This window comes from Urocitellus parryii, chromosome 7 (genome assembly GCF_045843805.1).
Source record: "Urocitellus parryii isolate mUroPar1 chromosome 7, mUroPar1.hap1, whole genome shotgun sequence".
In the NCBI taxonomy this organism is placed as follows: Eukaryota; Metazoa; Chordata; class Mammalia; order Rodentia; family Sciuridae; genus Urocitellus; species Urocitellus parryii.
Genome location: NC_135537.1, coordinates 58,667,508 through 58,680,273, shown reverse-complemented (window position 1 = coordinate 58,680,273; position 12,766 = coordinate 58,667,508). Strand labels below are relative to the sequence as shown.

Genomic DNA, 12,766 nt, shown 5'->3' with positions numbered 1-12,766 from the left:
TCCAGTGGCTTTTACTCCTTACAGTGGCATCCTCAAGTTTTGGCAAGTAACAAATCACCTGGAGAATTTGTTAAAAGACAGATTGCTGGACCTCTTCCAAAAGTATGGAGCAGGGCCTGGGAATTTTCCTTACAACTTACCAAATAATGCTGATGTTGCTGATCTATTTCTGATGGTCCAAGGTCCATACTCTGAGCAAAACAGGCCTATAAAAGGAAGCCCACCAACACTTCATTACTGCATAAAATACCCTGAATAATTTGTCCATTGTCTAACTTCCCAGAAGTTTCCCATCCCACCCTTTGAGCCTGCACCTCTGTCCAATCACAACAAACTACTCACTTCCCCGAAATCAGGGCGGTTGCAATTGGTTGTACAAGTTACGCACTGCACCAGCGATGGAAGTATCATTCACATTATAACTTGACTGGAGCCCTCAGGGTTTGAATAGTACACAGCCTATACCTTTATATGCAGCATCTCTGAAGTCACCACAGATGCCTCCATGCCATGTCTCTTTATAGATGTCCCCAGCCACACAAAAATGACTTGGCATTTTCTGAGCAAGTCATAACTTGGGGGGGGGATTCAAAGTCATTCCCCACCTTCTTCTCTCTGCCCATAATGTACTTTATCCCCTTTTCTGTTGGAAACCTTTACCTGTCCTTTAAGATTTCTCTCAAAAAGAAGATTTATTATTAGAATTGTCTTTAGATCAAAGAAAACGTTTTAACAATAACAACAAAAGAATGTTACAGAATCTGGATACAGTAGTAAATAAGCTAGGATTCAGAACATTATCAATGTTCAAGATCTGTTTTTTCTCCCTTGAGTTTTCATGAATTATCTTATGAAGAATTAGAAAACTGATAAGGAGAAAAGTGAGGGAGGCTGCTGTCCATTTTCTTATTTTATCCTGTCTCCATGTCATCTAAGATGCTTTATTTATATGCACATATATATTTTTAAATTGTGCTTGAAAATATATATTTATTAAATGGAACATACAGTATTCTTAAGTTTACAGTTTTATGACTTTTTTATTATTCTTCTGTGGGGCTTTACTTGTGAATACATGGAACAATGATAGGTATATGGGTATATAAAGGGTTATGTTGGTATTTTATTGAATAAGCTACACATTAATTCTTCTAGAAGATTAATGTGTTTTTGCACAAACCTGAATCTATACATGCAATTATCACTTTTTTAACTGGTTGGATTAACTGCAGAGTCCAAATTATACTCAACAACAATAGCAAAATGTGGTATAGAATGAACACTGTACACTTTTAAGAAAATGCATTATTTTGTGAAGGTGAAGTCCAAAGCCAATATAGAGTCAAAAGCAGGCTTCCCAAAGAATACGGATTTTTTTTAAAAAGACAATCTATTCAGCATAATGGAAAAAGGAAAGGATTAATAAAAAGTATAGAGCTTAAAACTGGAGAAAAAATTATGTCATTGAACTTGTAGACCTGTTCTCTTATCTCAGAATGGACTATTTTTAATATGAATTTCTATTTTTAAAAAATTCTACAATTTAAAAAATTCTAGTTAAGACTTTTAGGCTGACCTTGGGTTTCATGAAAGCAACCAAAAATGACAAAGTACCACTCATTGTCTTCTTGGATGATTAGGTGTTATTTTGTTTCTTCAAGGTCCATTCCCATTTTCTCCTGTTCTGTGGAAATATTCCCTTTCCCTTCCCCTCCCTCCCCTGCCCCCCCCTCTCTCTCTATCTCATTTCTTTGTTCACAGTGGATTTGCAAAGTGCCTTCTCTGTTAGAAAACTGTATAGAAAATCAGTAGGCATTGCCTTCCACAATTCTAAATTTTCGTTTGAGAAACAGAACAGTCTCCTATGAAATTGTCAAATGATTATTCAAGAAGATTGTATGGGTTTATGGATATTAACAGACCCTGATTAAAACTCTGGCTAACTTCAGCAAAAGAGGGAGAAGGGAATAGACACCTTACCAGAAGGTACTATCAGAAGGCAGAAACCAAGCCTTCCCACAATGTCAGTTTGTGGCTCCTGTTTCTGGAGCACTATAAATAACATGACTCCATCCCAGTGAATCTTCATCTCCAAATCTCTCAGTTCAAAATTCCAGATTTCCAGGAGCGAGAAAATACAATTGGGCATCCTGGGGCAGGTATTGTCCCCTGGACCAAAATGCCAAGGAGGTAGGGTTGCTGGATCAAATGCAGGAAGCCTTGTTAAATTTGAATTTCAGTTACACAGCAAACACTGTTTAAATATATCCCATATAAACATTAAATTCACCTATATTTTTATTTCCTAAATGTGACTCCCCTGAAAAAATAGGCAGCTGAGTACAAGCAAGCCTACAAAGGGAGATTGTGTGAGTTCAGGTGAATGCAAAAAGTGCCCATGCACCTCTTGTGTATAATGATGTAGGAAATCAGTACTACAAGCATTCAGAGGACTGCTTCTCTCAGCTTCTGAGTTCACTTCAACTCAGTTAAGTGGAAGAATCAAGGAGGTTGGAAGCTGTTAAGAAAAATCCAACTTGGAGAATTTTTGGTTCATTTTTACCATTTGGTGAAATCTTGCTGAGAACCTGCTGCACTTTTGACTGTCCTAATTATGCTGTGCACTCGACTGCACTCTCTTTGTAAAATATTGAAATAACCACCATCTTGACTTTGAGGTCATGAATATAGAATCAACAGAATTTGATATATGATTTGGAAAGTTCATAGATAAGAATAATAATTGACATTGTTAACACTTTACAAAATGCTATCATACACAATGTTTAATTGGTCTTCAAAACAAGGCTATCTAGGTAAGCAAAACAAGCATTTGTCTTCCACATTTTCTCTAAGGAACTATGGAGTCCCAGAAAAGCTAATTATGATATCCAGGTGTTATGGTTTGGATCTGAAAATGTCCCCCAAAGAGCTCATGTATAAGGCAATGCAGCAATGTTCATAAATAAAAAGACTGGATTATGAGAGCTGTAACCTCATTGAATGGACTACTTAGTGGTAATTATAGGCAGCTGGGTGTGGTTGGAGGAAGTAGGTCACTGGGGACATGGCCTGACTATATCTGTCCCTGCTGCCCCCCATGCCCCTGCTCCCCACCCCTCTCTCCATTTCCTGGCTGCCATGAGCTGAGGGACTTTCCCTTGCCACACCTCTCCATCATGATGTTCAGCCTCACCTCAGACCCAGAGCAATGAAGTCAGCCAGCAAGGGACTGAAACCCCTGAAACCATGAGCCCCAAATAAACTTTTCCTCCCCTAAATTGTTCTTGTCAGGTATTTTGATCATAGTAATGAAAACCTGACTAACCCACCAGGGTCATAAAGCTAACAAAGCAGGTCACAATTGGGATTTAAACTCAGGCCTTTGGACTCTAAATCTCTTTCACTATCACCCCTCCCACTACCAGGCACTTGATAGAATTCCTCAATCTCTATTTCTTTACCTATGAAATGAGAAATGGAGTATTTTTAATATTTCTTCCAGCCCTTTTTTTTATAATCTACATATGCTAAACTTATCAATTTAAATGAACACCTATTCAAAGGATGCACTCCATTCATTTTCTTCTTGCCCCTTTCCTCCAAACTCTATCATTTCATACAGGAAAGAGAAGGACATTCATGTTGTGCTTTTCCCTGGGGGGGAGTCAGACAGTCTACCAAAAGGAAAGCCATGGGTCCCTGGCAGTGAGAGCTAGTAAAGAATGTAATGTCTGCATTCTGCCAAGCTTGGCCATCCTCTCTTTTCACTCTCGGGCTCCTGATGACTTTCCCTCAGGACCAATTACCTAGAAAGGGACTGCCCAATCATGGAAGTCAGTGCTAAGATTCATGTTATCTCCACCTCACTGTTGGCTCTTTTCTTTGCAGTTACTAGTAATAATATTAAGGCTGCCTTTGCCAGCCTTCACCTCATGGTTTGGCTTAGAATCTAATCTTTTCAAATATAGAAACATATCACGGGTAGTGAAACAAAGTTTATCACAAAGATACCAGGAAAATGTCAAAATGGTTTCTTTAGTCATAAGATAACCAAAAACTCTCCTCTCAAAGAATGGGTTTTTATGTGAGAATAGAAAAGGGAAAGAAATTGATTGTATGTAGAACAGGATTACTTCTCACATCCCACTTCTCACCAAATGGGAGCTATTGTGGAGACTTACAGATGAAATCAACTTGTACGTGGATCATCCCTCATTCCATAGCTCCACAAACTGGGGAAGAATTGAATTCCTGAGTTGATGTTATCCTTTGGACCCAAAGAATTTTTAATGCAACTGAACCTTACAGAGATGTAGTTTTTGCATTTGGTCATATGATGTTAGCCCAAAGGGGCCTTGCCTGCATATGCAAATCAACTGAGAATACTTAAGCATGGAACATCTTTTATTTTGGAACATTTTGGAGAAGAGTTATTAGCCTATTAAGAGGTTTTAGCTTTAACAAAGGAGACCATCGTGTGGTTCAAGGAACATGAAAAGCTAGACCTGAAAACTATCCTAGATGAATCTTCCTTTGGAGAAAATCAAAGGAGTTACTTTTGGGTTTGCTGCACCCAGTGGTCTTCTGGGAAATAGCTAGAAATAGGAGATGAGTGGATGAAAAATCAAGATATTCTTATCAACTCCTTGCTTCTTCCCTCAACAAGTGGGTTGGCGTTTGGCTTAAAGACTCAGAAATGCCAACGTGTTGTATCCCTGTTCCGAAAGTAGAAAATTATTCAAGCTTTTCTAAGAATGCTTGTCACAAGACTTTTCCTTCTTATCAACTCAAACAATTTGGTTTTATCCTGAAAATTCCTGCCAGCATCTTTCTCCATGTTGTTTTCCATTGTTGATCAGATTTAAGAAAAATACATCCTGCATCCCACTAAGAAGAAAAAGCAGGAGTGCTATTAGTGGTTAAGATCTTTTAACTCAGTTTATTTATATCACCTCTCAGCATATGTTTATGAAAGGAAAGAAGGAGAGTTTAAGAGGAAGGGAAGAGAGAAAGTACCACGTGTTACCTTCCTCATGAAGTACACACATGTCGGTATATTTTTGTGGAATGCTGAATGCCAGTGAATTTACAGCAGATTACCACATGTGAAGACAAGCCTAGAAAATTCCCTGCATATATTGACAAGAAGCAGGTCAAACTCACCTAAAGTAACCTTACTCTCTTCAATAAATACTGGCAGCCTACCCACTCAGGGAGGTGCATGACTTTCATTTCAACTACTTGGGATGCTGAGGCAAGAAGATTGCAAGTTCAAGTCCAGGTGGGCAACTTAGCAAGACCTTGTGTCAAAACAGAAAATAAAAAGAGCAAAGGATGCACCTCAGTGGCAGAATACTTGCCTCACATATACGTAAGGTCCTGGATTCAATCCCTAAAAGTGGGGTCAGGGGACTATACATCTATTTTTTTCCACACATATAGACAATCTAGATAGTCCAGTCCAAAAAAAAAATAAGATACACTGGCCTGGGCAAATCAATGCTTAGGTAATATGTTTGAAAGTGTTAAAGATGAGAATAGGAACAGCTCTGGAATTGTATTAACATGGAAAATAAACAGTTTAAGTGTGTTTATTCTCTTCCAGTGCTGGTCAGAGATTTCTTCCAGACACATCTCTGGCATTTTTACACTTAGAACACTCACATTTTATAGGATGCTTGCCTGTGTGTGATCCAGTTTGATCCTTAACAAGCCTCCAAGGTAAGGTGAGGCACCTCATTTTGAGAAGAAGGAACTAAAACTCGGGGGAGGAAACTGGCTTGTCCACATGGTCAGCAGAGGCAGTATCATTACTTTAATTCCTTGTCCTGTGTTTCTTTCCACTGCAAAACAACCATTATCTTCAAAGGATTAAAATCATTAAGTTGGCATAACTGAGGCAAGTCTCCAGCTTCCCCACTCCCTCTCACAAACAGAGATCAATATAATGAACTTCAAGTGCCCACTAATACAAGTGTTAGGAGTCCTGTCCTTAACTCCACATGATCCTGTGAATATCTATATCTAAGTGAAAAATACAAAGTCATCATCCAGATGACAATTCACGAGGGAAGCACATTTTATCCAGAAAGAATGTCTGTACCCGGTAATTAAACACTCAGAACATAGATGGTGCAATATTTTTTCAAAGTCTTCCCTTTTAAATTTTTTACTTTGTAAGCAATAAAATCTTATTTTGTCTATTGAACCAAAATGTCAGGGTCATTTGTGCCTTGTCCTTGGCTTTGTTTACAGACATGACTGGAATTAGCAAAATATTCTAATTTAAACACAGAACCACCAAATGTTAGAGGTAAAGGAACCTTGGAGATGACCTAATCCAAATCTCCAAGGAGACCATACCAACATGACACAATCACTTGGAACCTCCACTTCCTTTGCCACGTACAAACATCAGTCTATTTGCGGAAGCTGAGAGAAACAGTTCTCCTCCTGCCAGCTCCAGAAGTCAGTTGTTGGAGGTGACGGAGATTAAAAACTTCAGTCAGTCCTGTCCTAACCTGTGCACAGTTAAGATAAATGAAGCAACACCTAAATGCCACGAGGGTTTGCTGTACTAATGTAAATATTCATGTTTAGAAGTTCATCCTTTAGCTTAGAGAAAATTTTCACATTTATTATATTTATTGTGTATAAAAAAAAACCTTCAATAAGACAATAACTGTACATTTGGGTTATTGCTCCACGCATCACCTTTGGTATATGGTCAAAATTTTGTCTAAAGTGTTGTCTTTCTGGGAGATCTCCAAGCTTCAGAAGATATTTAAAATAAACCATTCCTCTAGATTGAGAGCAAATGGGTTTTGATAGGGTGAATTTCACCAGGAGAAAATAATGTATTTCATTGCCTTATGGTTTCCTTAATATGAATGTGGGGTGGTTTAGGGCTGGAGTGTTTTTTCCTTCAGTAATTATTTTTCTTCAAGAATGTACTCCCAATCATTTTGTGTGTTTGCTTATTTCCAAGGGTTAAAGGTAGCCATGTTTGTTAAACTGTAATCAGCTAGGCTATGGACTACATTAATATTATAGAACGTTTTGTGTTTTTTTCCCAAAAAAAAAAATTAATTGAAGAAATAAAATGGCCTACAAATCTAGCACTGATTGGGAATTAAAAAAAAAAAAAAAACTGAAGGCCCACTTTGGACTTTTCATTTTTCACTTTGTCCTAAAGATTGAAATGTGGGGGCTGGGGGTATGACGCAGTTGTAGAGCACTTGCCTATTAAACACAAGGCCTTAGGTTGGATCTCCAGAGGAGGAAAGCAGGTTGGAAAATAATAGAATGTGGAGTGAATTCAATTGCATTTCTGCTTTTCTAATTTCTCTTTAAAGAATAAACATCAGTAAAATGCATCCCAAATGGGCAAGGGAATGGATTTAGATGTGGAAAATCTAGGGAGTATCAGTACAAGAATGATGGTGAAAATCCAATGCTCAAAAGTGGTCTAAAGGTATATTAGTAACAGTGAGACCACCTAGAAAATGCACGGCCGCCCTGGTTCCTCACAGTAAGAGGATGTAAATGGATGGGATCTCACTAATGCTTCCCCTCAGGCACATTTTAGTGATGGAGTATTGTAGGCGGTGTCTGCCATTGGCCTCTGAAGGAAGAAATGCAAAGTGAGCATTCCCAGGGTGCCTTTAATAAACCATCTGAATCCCATTATCCAGGGGTTTATTTAAATAAACTTTCTTGAGGGAGTTTCTAACTTCAGCTTTCACCATCTCTTAGAGTAGATGACCTTCTTCTACTGTTATTCACTTACCCACCTTTTTAATGGAAATTCTGAAGTATATTCAGAAAAAAAAATGCTTAACCTATTTCTAAGGGAAAAAAACCACAAACACTAATAATAAAGCATTTTTCTTTAAGTTAAAGAGACCTAAGTCTTTATTTAATGTCTGTGACCCATTCTGAAATATGTTGAATTATGGTTTTCTTTATCTATTTAAGAGGAAAGATGGGAGCCAAAAGAATAGGAAGAAAAAAAGCAAACAAACAATGAAAGGCATCGGAAGCCTAAGATGAGAAAGGAGGAAGGGAAAGGAGAATTGTCTGGAAGTAGAGAAATTTAAGAGGATAAAGCAAAAGAAATAGAGAAAGAAGTCCTGATGTAAACTAATTTTTTTTTCAATCTGATGTGTAGAGTTGTGGTTTCAGAATATTAATCATTGTCCTTTCAAATGTTTACTAGACGCCGACTCTCTAAATGAAACACTCACTGTCAGTATATTTTTTCTCAAAGCTACCTATAATACTTGAGACCAATGACACCTACCAAGGTCATGGCCAAAAGTCAGATGAAACCAAGCCAGAACTGACCTGAGAGATTTCTTATTCCACCAAGAACTATATACCAAATGTGCATTATTTACTAAACAAAGAACATCTTCCTTACATTGCCCTCAAACATTAATCTTCCTAGTTTACCCCATAAATCTAGAACATTGGGTTATAGGGAGGAAATCCCTTCTTGGGTTGCCTATATAATGCATAATTTTACAGATTTTCTACATAACTTTTTTTGGGACATTTCAGCCTCTAACAATTATGAGTATTTTTATATATGTAGCAACATCTGTATATTCTATAATCTTTACAGCAATCATGAAGTGACTATGATTATTGCCTTCACTCACTGTATTTGCAATCTGAGATAGATAATATTAAATAATTTGCCCAAGGTCAAACAGTGAAAGTCAGGGACAGAGTTCAGAGTTCTTGACTCTAAAACCCAGTCATTTGATCCTCTTCTTTCTTCTTTCTGAGCTCTGCCTCTTTCCTCCCAAGTCCGACATAGTGCTACTATCTTTTCTGCCTAGAACGTCTGCCTTGCACTATCACCATGATCATTCTTCAAGCTCTTTATCTTGCCTGACTTAACTTAGCTTACGTGTTAGTAAACTTTTTGTTGCTATAACCAAAAGACCTGACAAGAGAAGGAAAAGTTTATCTGGGGTTCATGTTTCAGAGATTCAGTCCATGGTTGGCCAGTTCCATTGCTCTAGGCCTGAGATGAAACAGAACAACATGGTGGAAGGGCACAAGGCAGGAAAGTTACTTAACTTGTGCTGACAAGGAAACAGACAGAGAAGAAGGAGCAAAGGAGACAAGATGCAATGCCCCAGTGACCCACCTCCTCCAGCACACCCCACCTGCCAACCACCCAATAGAGTAGTCCATTGAAATTATTAATTCATGAGATGGAATAATTCATCAATTAGGTTACAGTTCTCATGATCCAAACATTTCAGCTTTAAACACTCCTGTCTTAACACCTAAACTTTTGAGGGGAACACCTATGTCCAAACCATAATAACTCATAATGTTCCTTTCCCACATGATGTTGGCCCAGAGTGCACACATCACAGAACAAAGGCTATCCTGACTTGATTCCAATGTCAAAACTTACTACACACAAGAAGTATTTGTTCTTAGGAGAAGTAGTGTCAAACAGAGTGCCATATTCTCTCTTCACATTTATGTTCTGCATTTATATTCTTAGTTATATAATAAAACTTATAGCAATCATGAATTCTGTTTAGCTTATATAGTATGTAAGACAATTCACTTAAGGAAACAACAGGATGGTTGAGAGAGAAAAATTACAGCTAGCTAAGAAAGAAAAGATGTTCTAGCCATATGGGGCCCACATCCAATGGTGGAAAACCCACACAACTGTGCCTAAGAACAATGGCATGGAAAGGGGACTTGACTTTGTTCAAATTAATTAGGTCCTAGAATTTAAATGTACATTAGGCTCTTTAAAAAAAAAAAAAAAAAACTGGGGATTGAACCCAGAGGCACTTTACCTCTGAACTGCACCCAAGCCACCTCCTTTTTAAATTTTTTTTTATTTTAAGATAGTGGCTTGCTAATTTGCCCAGGCTGGCCTCAAACTTTTGATACTCCTGCCTTGGCCTCCAGGTTGCTGGGATTACAGGTGTGCAGCCACGGCTCCCAGCTGTGCATTCGGCTTTTAAGTGGAATGAACTCATGAAGAGTGAATGTGTTTGTATTCATTAGAGAACTTTAGGCGGAAAAGTTTATCTTCTTAAATCCTTATTGGAATCACTTGGAGCATTCCATATCATTTAGAGAACCACGGATCCACAGGTTGCCCGGCCACCTAAGCCACCAAGAGGACTTACTAACTTGACCTTTCTCCTCTTTTCCAGATCTTGGCCATCGTGTCTATCCTGTTTATCGTACTTTCCACCATTGCTTTGTCTCTCAACACACTTCCAGAGCTGCAGGAAAATGATGAATTTGGACAACCCACCGACAACCGCAAGTTGGCACACGTGGAGGCTGTGTGTATTGCTTGGTTTACCATGGAGTACCTTTTACGGTTCCTGTCCTCACCAAATAAATGGAAGTTCTTTAAAGGCCCGCTGAATGTCATTGACTTGCTGGCTATCTTACCATACTATGTCACCATTTTCCTCACAGAGTCCAACAAGAGTGTGCTGCAGTTCCAAAACGTGAGGCGTGTGGTCCAGATCTTCCGAATCATGCGCATCCTTCGGATCCTGAAACTTGCCAGACATTCAACGGGCCTGCAGTCTCTGGGGTTCACCCTCAGACGGAGTTACAATGAGCTGGGCTTGTTGATATTATTTCTGGCCATGGGGATAATGATATTTTCCAGCTTGGTATTTTTCGCTGAGAAAGATGAAGATGCTACCAAGTTCACCAGTATTCCTGCATCATTTTGGTGGGCCACCATCACCATGACCACCGTGGGCTATGGTGACATTTACCCTAAAACATTACTAGGGAAAATTGTGGGAGGCCTCTGCTGTATTGCTGGGGTTCTGGTTATTGCCCTTCCCATTCCGATCATTGTGAACAATTTTTCTGAGTTTTATAAAGAGCAGAAACGTCAGGAGAAGGCCATTAAAAGGAGAGAGGCTCTTGAGCGGGCCAAAAGGAATGGAAGCATTGTTTCTATGAACTTAAAAGATGCCTTCGCTCGAAGTATGGAACTGATAGACGTGGCTGTTGAGAAGGCTGGAGAGTCAGCCAATACAAAGGACTCGGCGGATGATAATCACCTGTCCCCAAGCCGGTGGAAGTGGGCCAGGAAGGCTCTGTCAGAAACAAGCTCCAACAAATCTTATGAGAATAAGTACCAGGAGGTTAGCCAAAAAGACTCCCACGAGCAGCTGAACAACACTTCTTCCTCCAGCCCACAGCATCTGAGTGCCCAGAAACTGGAGATGCTGTATAATGAAATCACCAAGACACAGCCTCATTCTCACCCGAACCCAGACTGCCAAGAACAGCCTGAGAGGCCATCTGGGTATGAAGAAGAGATAGAAATGGAAGAAGTGGTCTACCCACAGGAGCAGCTGGCCGTGGCGCAGACCGAGGTCATTGTGGACATGAAGAGCACCTCCAGCATCGACAGCTTCACCAGCTGTGCCACTGACTTCACAGAGACAGAGAGATCACCCCTGCCACCACCCTCTGCATCTCACTTGCAGATGAAGTTCCCCACTGACCTCCCAGGGATAGATGAGCACCAAAGAGCCCGAGGCCCCCCATTTCTAACACTCAGCAGAGAGAAAGGGCGTGATGCCAGGGATGCCACCCTGGAATATGCCCCAATCGATATAACTGTGAACCTTGATGCCAGTGGTGCCCAGTGTGGGCTACATGGTCCTGTGCCATCTGACAGCGCCACTGACAGCCCTAAGAGCTCGCTGAAAGGGAGCAACCCATTAAAGTCCAGATCCCTCAAAGTGAACTTTCAGGAAAACAGAGGCAATGCTCCCCAGACTCCACCCAGCACAGCCAGGCCACTGCCAGTGACCACAGCTGACTTTTCTCTTACCACCCCGCAGCACATCAGTACCATCCTCCTGGAAGAAACCCTTCCCCAGGGAGACAGACCCTTGCTGGGTGCTGATGTTTCAGCACACTGTCAGGGACCTTCCAAAGGGCTGTCCCCTAGGTTTCCCAAACAGAAACTATTTCCTTTCTCTTCGAGGGAGAGGAGAAGCTTCACTGAAATAGATACTGGAGAAGACGAAGACTTCTTGGAGCTCCAAGGGGCCAGGCCGGACATGCAAGCAGTCTCTAGCCCCAACTGCTTTGCAGATAAGCCTAGTGATGGGAGAGACCCTTTGAGAGAAGAGGGCTGTGTGGGCTCTTCCTCCCCTCAGAACACAAGTCACAACTGTAGGCAAGACATTTGTCACGCTGTGGGTGAAGTGAAAAAGGAGAGTAGTCAAGAAGGGTGCAAGATGGAAAACCACTTGTTTGCCCCAGAAATTCATTCCAACCCAGGCGACACAGGTTATTGTCCCACACGTGAAACCAGCATGTGACTAGTTACAAAAGCAATAATTAAAAAAACAAAAAACTTGTTTCTTAAAACACGGTTAATAATGCCTGTGAACTAAATCATGGGAAGCCCCTATCCCCCCCCCCAAAAAAAAGTGCATAAAATGTTATTTTTTGCATGGCATGAACAGTTTAGTTTAAGTACTGTTTAAATAAAGAGTCAAGACTGCATTTTGTAACAAACAAAAACAACTGAAGAACAGTAAACCAATAAAGAGAGCTCTGTTAGGAACCAGTTCCTCTGCAATGTCTGACATTTTTGATCCTTTCATTTCAAATTGTAGGCAGATTTTCAAGTTTTAACTTTTATGTTACAATGAATTTTAGAATTTGCACATGAAAGGATGAAATGTCACTGCATGCATTCATAATTATGAGGAGTAAGGTG

At 40.0% G+C, this 12,766-nt stretch overlaps 1 protein-coding gene across 3 annotated transcripts in view; it reads left to right on the top strand.

The window, feature by feature from the left end:
- Kcnb2 (potassium voltage-gated channel subfamily B member 2) overlaps nucleotides 1-12,457 on the top strand; it is a 381,085-nt gene extending 368,628 nt beyond the window's left edge. For all 3 annotated transcript variants that reach the window (XM_026397312.2, XM_026397313.2, XM_026397311.2), the window contains exon 3: nucleotides 10,206-12,457. In XM_026397312.2, coding sequence (XP_026253097.1) covers nucleotides 10,206-12,362 — 2,157 coding nt within the window. In that variant the 3' untranslated portion in view covers nucleotides 12,363-12,457. The remainder of the gene's footprint in view (nucleotides 1-10,205) is intronic.
- Nucleotides 12,458-12,766: the final 309 nt, after the last annotated feature.